Consider the following 17760-nt stretch of genomic DNA (forward strand, 5'->3'; position numbering starts at 1 on the left):
ATATGAACATTCTGAGCTTTGTGAAACCTATCAGTTGTGAGGAAAGAGCATTATAATTCCAAATAAATTTTAAGAGTGCCTGAGCAGTTGAAAGGATTTTTGAGGTTCTTAATTCCACAGTACAATGCCTGAATAGTTGAATTCTAAGAGTCTGCAGATTATTTAAATGTGGTTTCAGTATAAACTAAATAATCTCCCAAAATATAATTTTGATACTTTCAATAAATATATTTTGCACCAATGCAAAAATTCACACTTCCTTCCAAAAGGCTACAAGCACCATTAAAATTAAAATATTAATAAATATATAAATTTTTTCTCCACAGTTTATCTTTTCTTCTCCTAACAAGTGCTTACTTTTTATGCAAATTTGATCAATATATCTGCTCTTCCACAGTGTTCTCTGCTGACAAGCCCCTCCATAGAGTGCAGCCATGTCTACGGATGCTGAGATGGCTGTTTTTGGGGAGGCAGCTCCTTACCTCCGAAAATCGGAAAAGGAGAGAATTGCAGCCCAGAACAAACCTTTTGATGCTAAATCATCCGTCTTTGTGGTACACGCAAAGGAATCCTTTGTGAAAGGGACAGTCACGGCCAGAGAATCAGGCAAAGTCACTGTCAAGACTGAAGGGGGAGAGGTGAGTCAAAAACAATTCTGAAGGAAAACAGTTGATCCCCACTTTGAGCTTTTAGGTGACACATGTGGATTTTTTGTTTCCTTGGCAGACCCTGACCGTGAAAGAAGATCAAATCTTCTCCATGAACCCTCCCAAGTATGACAAAATCGAGGACATGGCCATGATGACCCACCTCCACGAACCCGCTGTGCTGTACAACCTCAAAGAGCGTTACGCAGCCTGGATGATCTACGTAAGTGGCAGCAGCAGCAGCTTCCTCTGGGCTGCCTCAGGAGCTGCTGGGCCAGGCTCAGGGGAAGCCAACGTGCTGTGTCCCTTCCTCACAGACCTACTCGGGTCTCTTCTGCGTCACTGTCAACCCCTACAAGTGGCTGCCGGTGTACAACCCCGAGGTGGTGTTGGCCTACCGAGGCAAGAAGCGCCAGGAGGCCCCTCCACACATCTTCTCCATCTCTGACAACGCCTATCAGTTCATGCTGACTGGTGAGTGCCTCTGTCTGCCTCAGAGGCATTGGACCATGACATTCTCTGACGGGATTTTCTCAGCAAAAGACTTTTTCAAAACTTTGTTGGCTCTGACACAATCTCCACATCTGCTGTGGGGTTTACTATCTTCATGGCATTGTTTTTGCTGTTTTAAATGAAAGACACCTCTGCACTCAGTGATGTGCTTTGGAGGTTTGTTCATTAAAGTCAAGCTGACATCAGGCAAATCATTAACCTTACCTGACTATGTTTCATTCTTTCTCTGCTGTTCATTGAGTTTGAAGTCCTGTATTTCTGTCTTGTTCACAGATCGGGAAAACCAGTCCATCCTGATCACGTACGTACACCCCCTGTGCGGGTCCCTGCAGGGCTGCCCGGTGCCAGGGCACCTCCTGCCTGACCATGCACCCTCTGCTTCTCTCTTGGCTTTGGCAGCGGAGAATCCGGGGCCGGGAAGACTGTGAACACAAAGCGTGTCATCCAGTACTTTGCAACAATTGCAGCCAGTGGGGACAAGAAGAAAGAGGAGCAGACCTCAGGCAAAATGCAGGTGAGTTAGTAGACAAATGGTGGGATCAATGCTTTCATCTGTTCCTGACATGATTTTTGGAAAGGATAACAAACCATATTTATCTCCCTGCAGGGAACGCTTGAGGATCAAATCATCAGTGCCAACCCACTGCTGGAGGCCTTTGGAAACGCCAAGACCGTGAGGAACGACAACTCCTCACGCTTTGTAAGCTGTTAACAAAATAATTCCTGTAACATAGTAAAGGAATTTATGTCAGTCATTATTTTCTGTTGTTCAGCCATCATATTTTCAAGAGTAAAAGCATTTTTTTAGCATGGCTTTGCCACTTATTCTAAAGATTTTTCTCCAGGATTCAAAACACAAAAAATTAATTCTGTTTTACATTAAAGTGCAAAAAAAAAAAAAAAAAACAAAAAAAACAAACAGACCATTTGGTATTTATTATAGAACATATTGTCATTTTTAAAAATAGCTCTGTTTATTGTTACTTGCATTTCTATTCATTTTCTAAGAGACGGAGTTACAGGAAAAAAAGAAATGATGCTGGGAGAGATGAAAGAAGGAAGGAAGGAAGGAAGGAAGGAAGGAAGGAAGGAAGGAAGGAAGGAAGGAGAAAGAAAGAAAAAGAAAGAAAGAAAGAAAGAAAGAAAGAAAGAAAGAAAGAAAGAAAGAAAGAAAGAAAGAAAGAAAGAAAGAAACGAAGGAAGGAGGGAGTGGGAAGAGATATTTGCTAATTGAATAACATATTTGCTGTATTTCAGATTTAAATAATCAGAAGTGAAATTTTTTATTAGATCACAATTCAGATTTAAGCTGCTGAGCTACTTAAATTGCTATTTCTGCATCATTAAGGTAACCTCTGTCTGTGTGCAGAATATAGTTAGAATAATTTGTCTAATGAATTTCACACTTTCCTTCACATTTGTACACTCAGCATATACAAAATACAGTTGTGCCACTGCTGATTATTTTCATGGTCAAAACTGAAAAAGACAACTTTATGTTAGTGGTGGAAATACAGCTGATTTAAAGAAAACGTCTCAAGGTAGAAATCTTGTGTCCAGTGGAATAAATGTCAAAATTCTTCATTTCAGATATACTTTTTATGCTGTAAATCTTAAAACACTTTTATTCCTTTAAAGGGCAAATTCATCAGAATCCATTTTGGCGCCACAGGAAAACTGGCTTCTGCAGATATTGAAACATGTAAGATACTCTCCTGAGCAGCTGACAATCCGTCCATTCCCTCATCTATCCATGCAGCATATTTTCACCCCACCATCTATAGTGCCTTCCCTATTTTCTTCCCATCTTCCATCTTCTCTTTACTTTTTATTCTTTTTCTTCTTGTTTCTAACTTTTTCTAAATTCTAAAATTTTCCCTCCAGATCTGCTGGAGAAGTCCAGAGTCACTTTCCAGCTCAAGGCGGAAAGGAGCTACCACATCTTTTATCAGATCATGTCCAACAAGAAGCCAGAGCTAATTGGTAGGAAGAATTATGAACTTGGAGGAAGATTGCTAAATATCAGCTCACACTAGTACTGGCTTGACTAAATTAAGCCTACATGACCCATCTTCTTACTTTCAGACATGCTCCTCATCACCACCAACCCATATGACTACCAATTTGTGAGTCAAGGCGAGATCACTGTCGCCAGCATTAACGACCAGGAGGAGCTGATGGCTACAGATGTAAGTAGCAATTCAGAGTGTTAGAACTACATCATCTCCCAGGCAAAGCTTTTATTTTACTGTTCCTATTGCAGAGCGCCATTGACATCCTGGGCTTCAGTGCAGATGAGAAAACAGCCATCTACAAGCTGACAGGGGCTGTCATGCACTATGGGAACCTGAAGTTCAAGCAAAAGCAGCGTGAGGAGCAGGCTGAGCCTGATGGCACAGAAGGTATCAGCAAAGTCTTTGGCTGACCAGTTAAAAATAGAAGTGGCGATAGTAATTCAGTATTTGGAAGATGGAGTAGAAATGTGTTTAGGTGAGATGGTTCATATGTATGGAACTGCTATCCATAATACACTCTTTCTTCAGTTACTGCTCACCATTATCAAATGCATGTATGTACAAAAATCTCTCCTGACCTGAACTACCACTCTAAATTAGCACAACTTGCTTGTGCTTAGACACACTGAGATGGAAAATATTTTTTTTTAATTGTTTCTGCTTGATAGTTAAAGAAAATAAAGGATTATATTCAGATATACAACTTCTACTTCATTAATTACTTTTTAGGGCAAAATTGCTTATGAATTCCAGAATTAATTTTTAATAAATACATTGTTTCTAGATGTTTCTGTGAAGATTTTTAAAGACACATAGAGCCTTTACATTTACTGCTCAATAAAACTTTCAATGCAAAGATGAATTCACTTGAATAATTATATCATGGTTCTTCTGAGATCCAGTAAGCAAAATTTGATCACAAGAACATTAAATATTGCAGCTGTTTTGGAAAGGGTTAGTCACTCAAAGTGCTGTATGTCTTGCTAGTCTTAACTTTTCTGTCTCCTTGTCTTTGTATCTTAGTTGCTGACAAGGCTGCCTACCTGATGGGTCTGAACTCAGCAGACCTGCTCAAGGCTCTCTGCTACCCCCGAGTCAAGGTGGGGAATGAATACGTGACCAAGGGCCAAACTGTGCAGCAGGTAACAACAAGCACTTGGTGACTGGGAACTTCTGACTTGAATCACTTACTATTTGCTCTGGATATTGCATTTCTTGTGCTCCACTCTTCTTTTGTTTAGGTGTACAATTCAGTGGGTGCCCTGGCAAAGGCTGTCTATGAGAAGATGTTCCTGTGGATGGTTGTTCGCATCAATGAACAGCTGGACACGAAGCAACCCAGGCAGTACTTCATTGGTGTCCTGGATATTGCTGGCTTTGAGATCTTTGATGTAAGGATTTCAGGTTTGAGGGCTGCTCTTGAAGGGAAGGATTGTTATATCAGAGGACTTGGAAATAATATTCCTCTGGAGGTTTAACATGCTAGTCTTTTGTGATTTTATGCAGAAAAAAACCCCAATCATTTTCTTTTATGGCAGAAAACAAAATCCTCAAAAGCTCCATCAGTACAAGCACAGAATCCAGTTGTTTGTGCAGAAGCAGCAAATAGAATTTTATATGTTGCAATATTACAACTGTTTGAGCTTGATGTTAAGGATTAAATGACCCAAAGTAATTCCAATAAATTTATAAAAGAGCTTCTGGAGCAGAACTAGGAGATTCATTGGCAAATATATAATGAGTTAAAGATGTTCAAATTGTTTAAAGAACCAAGGAATGAATAGTTATGTGTTTAATCAGAGCTATCACGGGTTTTCAATTTGGAGACAAGAGCATGCACTCATCTTTTTGCTGAATAAAAAAACTGCCTAAGTATTTTATTAATTTTAGGAGATTCACTAAAATAATCTGCTCCAAAACCAAAATCCCTCATTTTTATTATGTAGGTATTTCTTTCTCAAGCTGCATATAGATTCTGTTATGATGTGGTCCTGATAGTACAGTTGTTTTAAATGTGGAGATTTATAAAGGAGAATGATGAAGAACTGGGCATATTGATGAGGGTTGGTTGTTGTGGCTTTTTTCCACTGAGCAGTTCAACAGCCTGGAGCAGCTGTGCATCAATTTCACCAATGAGAAACTGCAACAGTTCTTCAACCACCACATGTTCGTGCTGGAGCAGGAGGAGTACAAGAAGGAGGGGATTGAATGGGAGTTCATTGACTTTGGCATGGACCTGGCTGCCTGCATTGAGCTCATTGAGAAGGTATGTTTTTAATTCAAGATGTCTTCCATTCAAGAACCCATTGTTTTCAATTTCCCATTATTAGATTCTTGTATTTGATTTTAATTGTAGAAACATGTATTGACCTGTTTTGCTAACTATGCATCATAGATATTGTGATGTCCACAGAAACTATAGAAGTAATCCTCACATATTCTCGGTATGGAAGGTATATCCATTTGCTTGGATAAAGGACATTATCTTAAAAAACATAGGGGAGTTCCTAAATTAAAATGAAAACATTTTTTACGATTCTGGAATAAAGTTATCTGAAAACCACATTTTTCTGTATGGTTCACAGCAAAGCAAGTGCAATGCCTAACCTCTGAGAGGAAGAAATGGAAGTTTCTTGTAGCTCCATACAATTTAGGGCATTGATTAAAAATTCAAAAACAGAAATAAATATGCAAAGGACACATTTGTGAAAAATACTTCTAAATACATTCTTTCTCCTCATTAACTTTAACATGGTCTTTGGCATAGGAAACATTCCTGAATCATGATGCCAAAGTGTAAATCAAGCAGGTGAATCTTTTAAACTTACTTTTTAGAAATAAATTTTCTACATTACAATGTTTGTTTTTCAGCTTCCTGTCTTTTACTGCACTCCCTTTGAGACCAAACCATAATTGTATACTATATAGGCATTCTCTCTTTTTTATTGAACTATCTTCCAGCCCATGGGCATCTTCTCCATCCTGGAAGAGGAGTGCATGTTCCCCAAGGCAACTGACACCTCTTTCAAGAACAAGCTCTATGACCAGCACCTGGGCAAGTCCAGCAACTTCCAGAAGCCTAAGCCTGGCAAAGGCAAGGCTGAGGCCCACTTCTCCCTGGTGCACTATGCTGGCACAGTGGACTACAACATCACTGGCTGGCTGGAGAAGAACAAGGACCCTCTGAATGAAACTGTCATTGGGCTGTACCAGAAGTCATCTGTGAAGACCCTGGCTTTACTTTTTGCATCTTATGGTGGAGCCGAAGCAGGTTATATTTTTAAACTTTCTTTTTCAACATTTGGGATATGTAAAGATGCAAAAAAAAAGTTACATTGAAAAATTTTAAATTTTTTTTTGTTTTGGTGGTTTTTCTTTTTTTTTTTTTTTGTTTGTTTTTAGAGGCTAGTGGTGGTGGTGGTGGCAAGAAGGGTGGCAAGAAGAAGGGTTCTTCTTTCCAGACTGTCTCAGCTCTTTTCCGGGTAAAGTATGGATTCATTTCCTATAAAGTGACATGAACATAGTGTCAAAATGGAGCTAAATACCCTCAGGTTTGTATTTTGGCATTGGCTTTCTAAAAAAGCAATACTAAGTTTGAAGTGCCTTTCATAGTGGTTTTCTGTTCACATTTAAGGATTCAGTCTTCATTTGGCTCTCTGAATTTCTTGTAAAAGTTCACTCACAATTTTTTGTGAAAAGTATTTTTCTGAATATGTCATGTAATATATAAATATTTATCCCAAGAAGGCTTCTGTTAAAATATTTATACGGTAGTGTTTTACTCACTCCAAAATAAGGTGAAGAATTAAAAAAAATTTTTTAAATGGCAATACTTTTCAATAAAAAGTAGAAGGTTTGATTAAATCTAAACTTTGAATTTGAAAGCTTCCTTCTCCTAAGATTTATTGTATTAGTTTCTTGGCATCTAGGTACAAAAGTAAATTTCATTCATCTAAGCTGCTATGTTGATCCCACAGGAGAATCTGAACAAGCTGATGACCAATCTGCGGAGCACTCACCCCCATTTTGTGCGGTGCATCATCCCAAATGAGACTAAAACACCTGGTAAGGTGCTCAAGCAGAAAGATCCTTGCTCTGATACACCCATTCCCCTCTGCACTGCAATCTGTGCCATTCATTTGTGCATTGACAGGTGCCATGGAGCATGAGCTGGTGCTGCACCAGCTGCGCTGTAACGGCGTGCTGGAAGGGATCAGGATTTGCAGGAAAGGCTTCCCCAGCAGAGTCCTCTATGCTGACTTCAAACAGAGGTGAGAGCACTGCGCTTGTCAGCATCATTAAAAGCAATGTTGGTTCATTCATGGGTCCATTTTAGTTGTGTTTAAATTTTAAAAAGAGTTGGTGGGGTTTAGTGGCTACTATGTGTTGCTTGGAAAAAAATAGCCTTATCTTCCTCTAATTGCACAGATACAAGGTGCTTAATGCCAGTGCCATCCCCGAGGGACAATTCATCGATAGCAAGAAGGCTTCTGAGAAGCTCCTTGGGTCAATTGATGTGGACCACACCCAGTACAGATTTGGACACACCAAGGTACAAATGTCATCATTCCCTGTGTCCCTGGGCTTTGCTCTACCTGACAGTGATGTGCTGCAACATTCTCTCTCTCAAGGTGTTCTTCAAAGCTGGGCTGATAGGGCTCCTGGAGGAGATGAGGGATGAGAAACTGGCACAGCTCATCACTCGCACCCAGGCCAGGTGCAGGGGCTTCCTGATGAGAGTGGAGTACCAGAGAATGGTGGAACGGAGGTACACCTTCCTATTCTTCAGTTAAAGGCACTCAACTTGGGGGAAATCGTTGATGCTCGTCAGACTGAGAATATTCATTGTACTTTTTAATTCTGCCTCAGGGAATCCATCTTCTGTATCCAGTACAACATTCGTGCATTCATGAATGTCAAACACTGGCCATGGATGAAGCTGTTCTTCAAGATCAAACCTCTGCTAAAGAGTGCCGAGTCTGAGAAGGAGATGGCCAACATGAAGGAAGAGTTTGAGAAAACCAAGGAGGAGCTTGCAAAGGCTGAGGCAAAGCGGAAGGAGCTGGAGGAGAAAATGGTGAAACTGGTGCAGGAGAAAAATGACCTGCAGCTCCAAGTGCAGGCTGTAAGTAACATTTTTCTATACTTTTATGAGTAAATAAGAGCTAACTCTTCCTTTCTAATACAGAAGTCTCAAACAACATTGCTAAACTTTCTAAAATATATAGTAATTTCACGATTATAAGCCGCACCATTTTGACTAAAATTTTGGTCCCAACCCGGAAGTGTGACTTACTCTCAGGAGCGGCCAATATATGAACAAAGTTCTGAAATTTCCCAACCCAGAAGTGAGAGCCATGGGCTGAGCCGAGCTCACAAATTGAGCACCTGCCAGTAAAATCTGTGATTGCCCAATTGTTACAAATCGGTTACTCTGTTGCGCGGCAGGGGGAGCGGACTCCTGCTAGCACCGTGGGGGAAAGTGGGCTCCATCCCTCCTGCTGGCAGCGCAGGTGAGAGCGGGCTCCTGCCAGCACCACGGGGCAGTGCCAGGCCAGGGCAAGCGAGCCTGGCGGAGGTGGTGCAGGTAGTGGGCCAGGGCAAGTGAACCTGGCAGCAGTGGTGCAGGCAGCGGGTGGGGGCGAGCGAGCCTGGCAGTGGCGGCAGCAGCGGCCACTGGCTGGCCCTGCTGGCACTGCAGCAGCAGCAACTGGCTGGCTGGCCCCACTGAGCAGCGGCAGCAGTGGCAGTGGCGGCAGCGGCGGCCGGCCCCGAGTGGCCCCACTGAGCGGCAGCGCCGAACTGTGGCAGCAGTGGCACCTGGCCCCATCGGCAGCCCCAAGTGGGCTGAGCCTGCCTGGCCCCAAGCTGAGCCAGTAAACCCCGCAATCCCGCGATTGTTACTAATTCGTTACTTTGCTGCATGCGGGTCCTTGCTGTGAACTTATATTCAAGTGCGGCTTATATATGGACAAAGAACGAAAAGTTGCCAACACCCAGAAGTGCGGCTTATAATCAGGTGCGGCTTATAATCATGAAATTACTTTAAACCGAATACCATATAACTAAAGGTAAAATTACGACCACATTCTTTCTCCACTCCATCTTACTACAGCAAGCTAGTTTAAAAAGTATGCATTCTTAGCCTTCCTACGTATATGTGTCCATGTGAGTTTATAAAGCCACATGAGAGACATTATTTTAGGCATAAAGGCTTATTGCAGTCACTGTAGTGTATCTAGTAGAGCAGAGACAGCAGTTTGATTGACCTATCACTCTGCCTTAACTCAGTTGTCAAAATGAAGAGCTGATTACCATTTCTTATAGCAGATCTCACCTCCTGTACCTGCTACTCCCAGAAGACACAGATGCCCATTAAAACTTACAACACAAGCATTATCTCCATATGTCTGTCTCCAATGTCTTCTGGCTTCCCAGAACATAAAAAAACATTCTGGCAATACTGTTGAGTTGAAATTACTATTTCAGGGAAAAGCTGATCTTATTCTATTGTCCACTGACAGCACTGGCTGACTATAAAGCTACTAATGGGAGTTTCAAATATTTCCTCGGTGGTAGAGTTATTTACATTTCTCAACACTTCCACATAAATTTGAATTTAGTACATAATAATACACAATCACTTTCTAAAGGAGAAAAGGAAAATACCAATTAAATCTAAGTGACTTTCTGATATACGCAAAATAAATAGGGTGAAATGAAATGTAGCTAAATACAGATGTATTATTAATGCAAAAAGACCAATAAGAAGAAAACTAACTAAAAACTTATTCTAGATTTGAAGTTTGCAATGTAATAACACAGTGTGTTTTTCTGCAAAATTCTGAAAGTCTTACTAACTGACATTAGTTCCTTCAGTATTAAATAATATTTCCTGAATTTTCCCACCAGGAAGCTGATGCTTTGGCTGACGCTGAGGAAAGGTGTGACCAGCTCATCAAAACCAAAATCCAGCTGGAAGCAAAAGTCAAGGAGGTGACAGAAAGGGCTGAGGATGAAGAAGAAATTAATGCTGAGCTGACAGCCAAGAAGAGGAAGCTGGAGGATGAATGTTCAGAGCTGAAGAAAGATATTGATGACCTTGAGCTAACACTGGCCAAGGTGGAGAAGGAAAAACATGCCACTGAAAACAAGGTAGGAGATATTGGCAGTTACATAAAGGGTCCGGACATTACAGACTCAGAGAAAGAGGCAACTTACCAAAAGACATGCTGTCGTCAGAAAATCTTGAGCTGGGCTTCTCTGAGCATCCAAGAGATAAATGAAACACAAAACCAGTGAACATGTTTACTTCCAAATTTTAAAACACGATTATATTTGTAGGTGAAAAACCTGACTGAGGAGATGGCAGCCCTGGACGAGACCATTGCCAAGCTGACAAAAGAGAAGAAAGCCCTCCAAGAGGCCCATCAGCAAACCCTGGATGACCTGCAGGCAGAGGAGGACAAAGTCAATACTCTGACCAAAGCCAAGACCAAACTGGAACAGCAAGTGGATGATGTAAGCACACAGAGCAGGAACAGGACAGGTATGGAGTCTAACCTGGTTGGTAGAGCACTGATGGTCTTGTTGTGTTTAGCTGGAAGGGTCCCTGGAGCAAGAGAAGAAACTGCGCATGGACCTGGAGAGAGCTAAGAGGAAACTGGAAGGAGACCTGAAGCTGGCCCAGGACAGCATCATGGATTTGGAGAATGATAAGCAGCAGCTGGATGAGAAACTGAAGAAGTAAGTGTGGCTCTGGGGCACCTGAGTGCTGGCCTGCAGCACTTGTCTTTTTTCTTTGAGCTCTAACATATGGTTAATTTTGCCCAAAGGAAAGACTTTGAAATCAGCCAGATCCAGAGCAAGATTGAGGATGAACAAGCCCTGGGTATGCAATTTCAGAAGAAGATCAAGGAGCTGCAGGCAAGTGTCTGTTCCTTCCCCTGCCTTGCTCAGGCTCAGCTCAGGCAGGAGGAGGGCACAGGTGTGAAGGGTCCCTGCTGTTCTGCAGGCTCGTATTGAGGAGCTGGAGGAGGAAATTGAGGCAGAGCGAACCTCTCGCGCTAAAGCAGAGAAGCATCGGGCTGACCTGTCCAGGGAGCTGGAGGCAATCAGTGAGCGCCTGGAAGAAGCAGGAGGGGCCACAGCAGCTCAGATCGAGATGAACAAGAAGCGTGAGGCAGAATTCCAGAAGATGCGCCGTGACCTGGAAGAGGCCACGCTGCAGCACGAAGCCACGGCTGCTGCCCTGCGCAAGAAGCACGCGGACAGCACAGCTGAGCTGGGGGAGCAGATCGACAACCTGCAACGTGTGAAGCAGAAGCTGGAGAAGGAGAAGAGTGAGATGAAGATGGAGATTGATGACTTGGCCAGCAACATGGAGTCTGTCTCCAAAGCCAAGGTATGGAAAAATATGAAAACAACATGACAATAAATAATGTTGAAGTATATCCTTTAAAATTATGGGTAGGTTACCATACAGCTCACTCTCTCTCTATGGAACTTGCTCCTAACCTTCTAACTCCAGGAAACAGTTGATATCTTTCAAGTCTGTTCATTTTTTCAGGTTACAATCCTGCTGTTCAGAATAAGAAGGCCTCTAGCTACTAATCTTCTTTCTTCCTCTCTCATCTCCACAGGCCAACCTGGAGAAGATGTGCCGCACACTGGAAGACCAGCTGAGTGAAATTAAGACCAAGGAAGAGGAGCATCAGCGCATGATCAATGACCTCAATACTCAAAGAGCTCGTCTGCAAACAGAAGCAGGTGAGAGAGACTCCCATATATTTGGGCATGACGCCTAAACCAGCTAGTTTGTGCCAAAAATGACAATTTTAATGTCTTGTTATTTGTGTACTTCCCCAGGGGAATTTTCACGCCAGGTAGATGAGAAAGATGCTCTGATTTCTCAGCTGTCAAGAGGCAAACAGGCTTTCACCCAACAGATTGAGGAACTCAAGAGGCATCTGGAGGAAGAAATTAAGGTTATTCCTAATTTCTTACCACTGGCCACTGAGAACACTTATAGCTTCCCACTGCCTAGGGTGGACAGGATCTGTTTAGCACAAGCTTTCCTCTGGAAAGACTTTGTTTCTGCAACAAGTTTGATTAATGGATTTAGTCCTCAGGGCTTACATCCTTCATTACAAACATTCTTCCAGCAGTCATGTTTGTAGTGTAAAATTAATTCATTGGAAGAGACTTCCTAGGATATTACCGTTCTTTGACCCAAACCCACTCTCTATCTAGGCCAAGAATGCCCTGGCCCATGCCCTGCAGTCCGCTCGCCATGACTGTGACTTGCTCCGGGAACAATATGAGGAGGAGCAGGAGGCCAAGGGGGAGCTGCAGCGAGCCCTGTCCAAGGCCAACAGTGAAGTGGCCCAGTGGAGAACCAAATACGAGACAGACGCGATTCAGCGCACGGAGGAGCTCGAGGAGGCCAAGTATGTGGGAAGCAGGATGGCAAATTATGGGAGAAGACTGAAACTGGTCAAGGGAAATTGGAGTCTCTGAGAGTGGATTAAAACAAGAATGGGATGAAGGCAACGATATACTGCCTTCATAAAAAAAGGGGAAGGAGGGAAAGAAAATGTGTAGATTGAAAGGGAAGATATTGGCTTTAGAAGTGCTAAGACAGGCCTAATCCTCCATAGGAGATAGGACACAGCAATGTGTCTTTTGTATCTTTGAAAAGTGCCTGGCTCAAAAGCACCAAACTGCCCTCTCCTGACAGTATAGAACTGATGCCCTTCCAGTCTCTAATGCGGCACTCTGCTTCTCTCCTCCAGGAAGAAACTGGCCCAACGTCTGCAGGATGCAGAGGAACATGTTGAAGCTGTCAATGCCAAATGTGCCTCCCTGGAAAAGACAAAGCAGAGGCTGCAGAATGAAGTGGAGGACCTGATGATTGATGTGGAGAGATCCAATGCTGCCTGCGCTGCTCTGGATAAGAAGCAGAAGAACTTTGACAAGGTCTTTTGGCCTCCAGCACTCCTGGCCAGAGCATGCCCCCAGGATGGCCACAGCCCTACTCACAGCCCGTTTCTCTGCAGATCCTGGCAGAATGGAAGCAGAAGTATGAGGAAACACAAGCTGAGCTGGAGGCCTCCCAGAAGGAGTCTCGCTCTCTCAGCACGGAGCTGTTCAAGATGAAGAATGCCTATGAGGAGTCCTTGGACCACCTGGAGACAATGAAGCGGGAGAACAAGAATTTGCAGCGTAAGTCCCTGGCCCTCTGCTCCTCGCTGCCCTTTCTCACAAGCTCGTCTCTCTGCCACACTTAATGGCTCTGGGCCTGCAGGGATAAGAACATGCCTGGCCCCTTGATGCATCAGAACCTTTCTCCATTCAGCTCTGTGCTTGACCATGCTGTTTTTCACCTTTCCTTGCAGAGGAGATTTCTGACCTCACAGAGCAGATTGCTGAGGGAGGAAAGGCGATTCATGAGCTGGAGAAAGTCAAGAAGCAGATTGAGCAGGAAAAATCTGAAATCCAGGCTGCTCTGGAGGAAGCTGAGGTACATGACCACAACCACTGACATCTGCAGTAAATAAATGAAAAAATAGTGCTAAAACTGCCTGGATTCCCCTGTTCTCTGACTGGGGAGTGCAGCTGAGATTTCTGAAAACATTTTTGATTTTATCAACATTTGTGTCCACTTTTTCAGGCCTCCCTGGAACATGAGGAGGGCAAGATCTTGCGCCTGCAGCTTGAGCTCAACCAAGTGAAGTCTGAGATTGACAGAAAGATAGCAGAGAAAGATGAAGAGATTGACCAGATGAAAAGGAACCACCTCAGAATTGTGGAGTCCATGCAGAGCACTCTGGATGCTGAGATCAGAAGCAGGAATGAAGCCCTGAGGCTGAAGAAGAAGATGGAGGGAGACCTGAATGAAATGGAGATCCAGCTGAGCCATGCCAACCGTCTGGCGGCAGAGGCACAGAAGAACCTGAGAAACACCCAGGCAGTGCTCAAGGTCTGTTACACTAAGAATGTGCAGTTTGGGGTTTACTTTGTCCAATACTGGTTTTCCTGTGGTCCTCTAGATACATTCCAGTTCGTTTAATAACTCTCCTTATTTGAAGAGCCCAGAACTGGATGCAGCTCTCAATGTGAGGCCACACAAAAAGTTAATAAAACAGGAATTCAGCTCCAGCTCTGCCTTGGCTTTCATAATCCTATTCCCACACATCCTGGCAGCATCTCTATATTCTTGGACATTTAGCGCTTGTTGTACCACCTTATGCATTTTGTTCTTTCACTTCAGTTTGACCTGAAGGTCTTTGCTCAGCCATGCTAATCTCCTTGCTCCCTTCCCTGATTGATTACCCATGTGAATTGAGAGCTCTTGCACTCTAGATAAAACGTTCTTAACTCTTTTTTGCTTCTCTATTCTTGAGGGGAGTTTCTCAAGGGGGTTTCATTCAGGAGTCTGTTGAACAGCTCAATTCCACTCTCCTAAACTTCAGCAACTTGACCTTAGTCTTCTGCTCTCACAGATCCCCATCAATCAACCTCCTACTGACTTTTCTAATATACTGTGCATAGACCAACAATAATGCCACCGATAAATATATACCGATAATTACAATAATTTCACAAGTATAAGGCGCACCGGAGTATAAGGCACACTTCAAGGCGTTGGCAAATTTCTGAACTTTGTCCATATGTAAGGCGCACTGGCTTATAAAGCGCATTTTTTTTTGTGCAGCGAGGATCCGCGGGCAACAAAGTAACAGAATTGTGCGATTGTGGGATTTAGTGTCTCGGCTTGGGGCCGGGCGGGCTAGGCTCGGCTCAGGGCTGCTGTGGGTTCGCACTTCTGGGTTGGCAAATTTCCAAACTTTGTCCACATATAAGGCGCTCCAGGGTATAAGACACACTTCCGGGTTCGGACCAAAATTTTAGTCAAAAGGGTGCATCTTATACGTGTGAAATCACTGTATATATATTATATTGCCACAAGAATTATTGGACTGGTGGCAATTGCCATTGTGCAACAGTGCTGTGTCGTCGTATATTTTCTCTTTGTTCTTCGCATTGTAATTTCTCTTTATTCTCTTAAAGGACACTCAACTGCACTTGGACGATGCTCTCAGGACACAGGATGACCTGAAGGAGCAGGTGGCCATGGTGGAGCGCAGAGCAAACCTGCTGCAGGCTGAAGTTGAGGAGCTCCGGGCAGCCCTGGAGCAGACAGAACGGTCGAGGAAACTGGCTGAGCAGGAGCTTCTGGATGCAAGTGAGAGAGTTCAGCTCCTCCACACTCAGGTAAGATTCAAAATCTCATGGGCCTATTTCTTCCTTTATCGTTTGTCTTCCATGTAAATTCCTAAATCAATACTTACAATATCATTCTTCATCTGAACCAGAATTAATATACTAGTACTAGGAAATGGATTATGGCAAAATGAGCAGGATTGCATTAGAAGTCAGAAAAACTGCTTCAAATTTCAATAATTCTCTGCTATCTAGCTGTGTATGACATGACAATATATGCCAGGATGATGCTGATATTAGATATTTACAGGATAACTTTACATTGAAACCATAATTTCTTAAATAATTTCTCTCTTTTGGAAATAACTGCACAAAATTTTATTGTTTAACAGAACACCAGCTTGATCAATACCAAGAAGAAGCTGGAAACAGACATTGCCCAGATCCAGAGCGAAATGGAGGATACCATCCAGGAAGCCCGCAACGCTGAGGAGAAGGCCAAGAAGGCCATCACAGATGTGAGTTGGGTGCTCCTGGCATTGCTGATGGTGAATGTGCTCTGCCCAAAATATCTCCAGCCCTAAAATGGCTTTGACCCTTTGCTCTGACCAGGCGGCCATGATGGCAGAAGAGCTGAAGAAGGAGCAGGACACCAGTGCCCACCTGGAGAGGATGAAGAAGAACCTGGACCAGACAGTGAAGGATCTGCAGCACCGTCTGGAAGAGGCTGAGCAGCTGGCACTGAAGGGAGGGAAGAAGCAGATCCAGAAGCTGGAAGCCAGGGTGTGTAGGGCTGGGACTGTGCCTGAGTGAGCGTGTCCTTGGAGAGCCATTGCCAGGGAAGCTGCAGGGATGGGCTTGTCCTTGCAGGTGCGGGAGCTGGAAGGGGAGGTTGATGCTGAGCAGAAGCGCAGCGCTGAAGCCGTGAAGGGAGTGCGCAAGTACGAGCGGAGGGTGAAGGAACTGACCTACCAGGTAAGGCAGGAGGTCTCCTGCTCTGACAGGATTTTCTCACAGTGAGTCACATTCTGCACACACCATCCCCAAGGGGAATTGTTACCCTTGCATGATGGAGGACCATGAATTGAATCTCTATCCTGTTTACCAACCTCCCTAGTCTGAGGAAGACAGGAAGAATATTCTCAGGCTGCAGGATCTGGTGGACAAGCTGCAAATGAAAGTGAAATCCTACAAGAGACAAGCTGAGGAGGCTGTGAGTAATGCTTGGAGAATGGGCAAAGGCCACATTCCATTGGGGCAGGACACACATTGAATAAGGCTGCATACCAGGAGAGGAGGATGAAAGAAACTCCTGAGACACAACCAACTTGGCCACGCTGTTTTGCTGTTGTGTCATGAGGCCTTGGTGAGCTCTGGGCACCCTGCAGTCAGGGAGCTTCATTAAGGGAACCTCTGCAGCCTGTTTCACACAGGAGGCCAAAATAAACAAACCCAGGGGACACACCCACTGATTGACAAGTTCCTGAATCTCTGCTAATAATCAGCAGCAGAAGGCTTCAGGGTCTTCTCAACCCAGTAAGTCACACTGACAATTGGGCAGGAAGTAGTGTGAAATAATACAGAAAAGTACAGAAATTATAAATCCAAGGGGTGAAATTGCTCCTCACGTGTGACACAATCCTGGTGAAGCTTGTCCCAGTAGGGCCCTGAAAAGGGGAGGATGAGGAGCTCTGTGTGAGGCTGATGTGTGAGCAGTGGTGGGAGGGGAATGGAGATTTTCAGCCCCATTAGACTGACTTGCAGCAGGAGTGAAACCCCTGCCCTGTGCTCCTGACCCCTGATTCCCTTTCCATACACAGGAGGAGCTGTCCAATGTCAACCTGTCCAAGTTCCGCAAGATCCAGCACGAACTGGAGGAAGCTGAGGAGCGGGCTGACATTGCAGAATCACAGGTCAACAAACTCCGAGCCAAGAGCCGGGAGTTTCACAGCAAGAAAATAGGAGAGGAAGAGTGAGAATGTCATGAGGAAGCAAAGTGACCTGAGGGCTGCACAAAATGTGAACCCTCTGTCACTTCTTTCTTGAAGTGTTCATAACCATGTCAATATGTAGAGAATAAATACCATAGATTTCTTCGCATCCACAGAAGAATGAGTGATTTTTGTCATTACAATTCAGTTCTGCAGTTACACAAGTTTGGTCATTTTCAAATGATACATTTATTTCATGTTACCCCTTGTGTAACAGTAGAGCTTTACTTATTCCATCTCCAGTAATTCTCCACTGTGTCTTACTGCACTACCAAGGATGGAGTAAGACTAATGTAATTTCCATACTGGGAGAGGATCAGGACAAAGGCAAGACAAGCACCTTTTCTGTCCTGGCATAGAAAAATTGTT

At 43.7% G+C, this 17760-nt stretch overlaps 1 protein-coding gene across 3 annotated transcripts; it reads left to right on the forward strand.

Annotated features, from left to right (window-relative positions):
- The first annotated feature begins 434 nt into the window (after positions 1-434).
- Positions 435-17376, forward strand: LOC117005188 (myosin heavy chain, skeletal muscle, adult-like). 3 transcript variants are annotated; one of them, XM_033076611.1, is made up of 38 exons: positions 435-638; positions 727-870; positions 965-1121; positions 1434-1461; positions 1560-1674; positions 1768-1860; positions 2799-2862; positions 3045-3143; positions 3246-3349; positions 3424-3562; positions 4199-4317; positions 4417-4566; positions 5271-5441; positions 6137-6446; positions 6578-6657; positions 7153-7240; positions 7329-7446; positions 7604-7727; positions 7807-7943; positions 8045-8300; positions 10088-10330; positions 10520-10696; positions 10776-10921; positions 11011-11101; positions 11190-11579; positions 11818-11944; positions 12044-12162; positions 12428-12624; positions 12970-13153; positions 13234-13399; positions 13573-13697; positions 13848-14156; positions 15248-15451; positions 15793-15918; positions 16013-16183; positions 16271-16375; positions 16518-16613; positions 17221-17376. In XM_033076611.1, exons 1-38 carry the CDS (start codon positions 435-437, stop codon positions 17374-17376), a joined length of 5832 nt encoding a protein of 1943 aa, XP_032932502.1. The 3 variants fall into 3 exon arrangements, with proteins under 3 accessions (XP_032932502.1, XP_032932503.1, XP_032932504.1); XM_033076612.1 differs by having other exon boundaries at positions 6137-6442; positions 6580-6657; XM_033076613.1 differs by having other exon boundaries at positions 6137-6436; positions 6580-6657.
- The last annotated feature ends 384 nt before the right edge of the window (positions 17377-17760 follow it).

This window comes from Catharus ustulatus, chromosome 20, assembly GCF_009819885.2.
Source record: "Catharus ustulatus isolate bCatUst1 chromosome 20, bCatUst1.pri.v2, whole genome shotgun sequence".
Classification (NCBI taxonomy): domain Eukaryota; kingdom Metazoa; phylum Chordata; class Aves; order Passeriformes; family Turdidae; genus Catharus; species Catharus ustulatus.

Bases quoted from the DNA above. Each gene is read 5' to 3' on its own strand.
- LOC117005188 (XM_033076611.1), top strand. From the start codon at position 435: ATGTCTACGGATGCTGAGATGGCTGTTTTTGGGGAGGCAGCTCCTTAC. The intron at 3,350-3,423 runs GTAAGTAGCAAT...TTCCTATTGCAG, and splicing joins AGGAGCTGATGGCTACAGAT to AGCGCCATTGACATCCTGGG. The intron at 6,447-6,577 runs GTTATATTTTTA...GTTTGTTTTTAG, and splicing joins TTATGGTGGAGCCGAAGCAG to AGGCTAGTGGTGGTGGTGGT.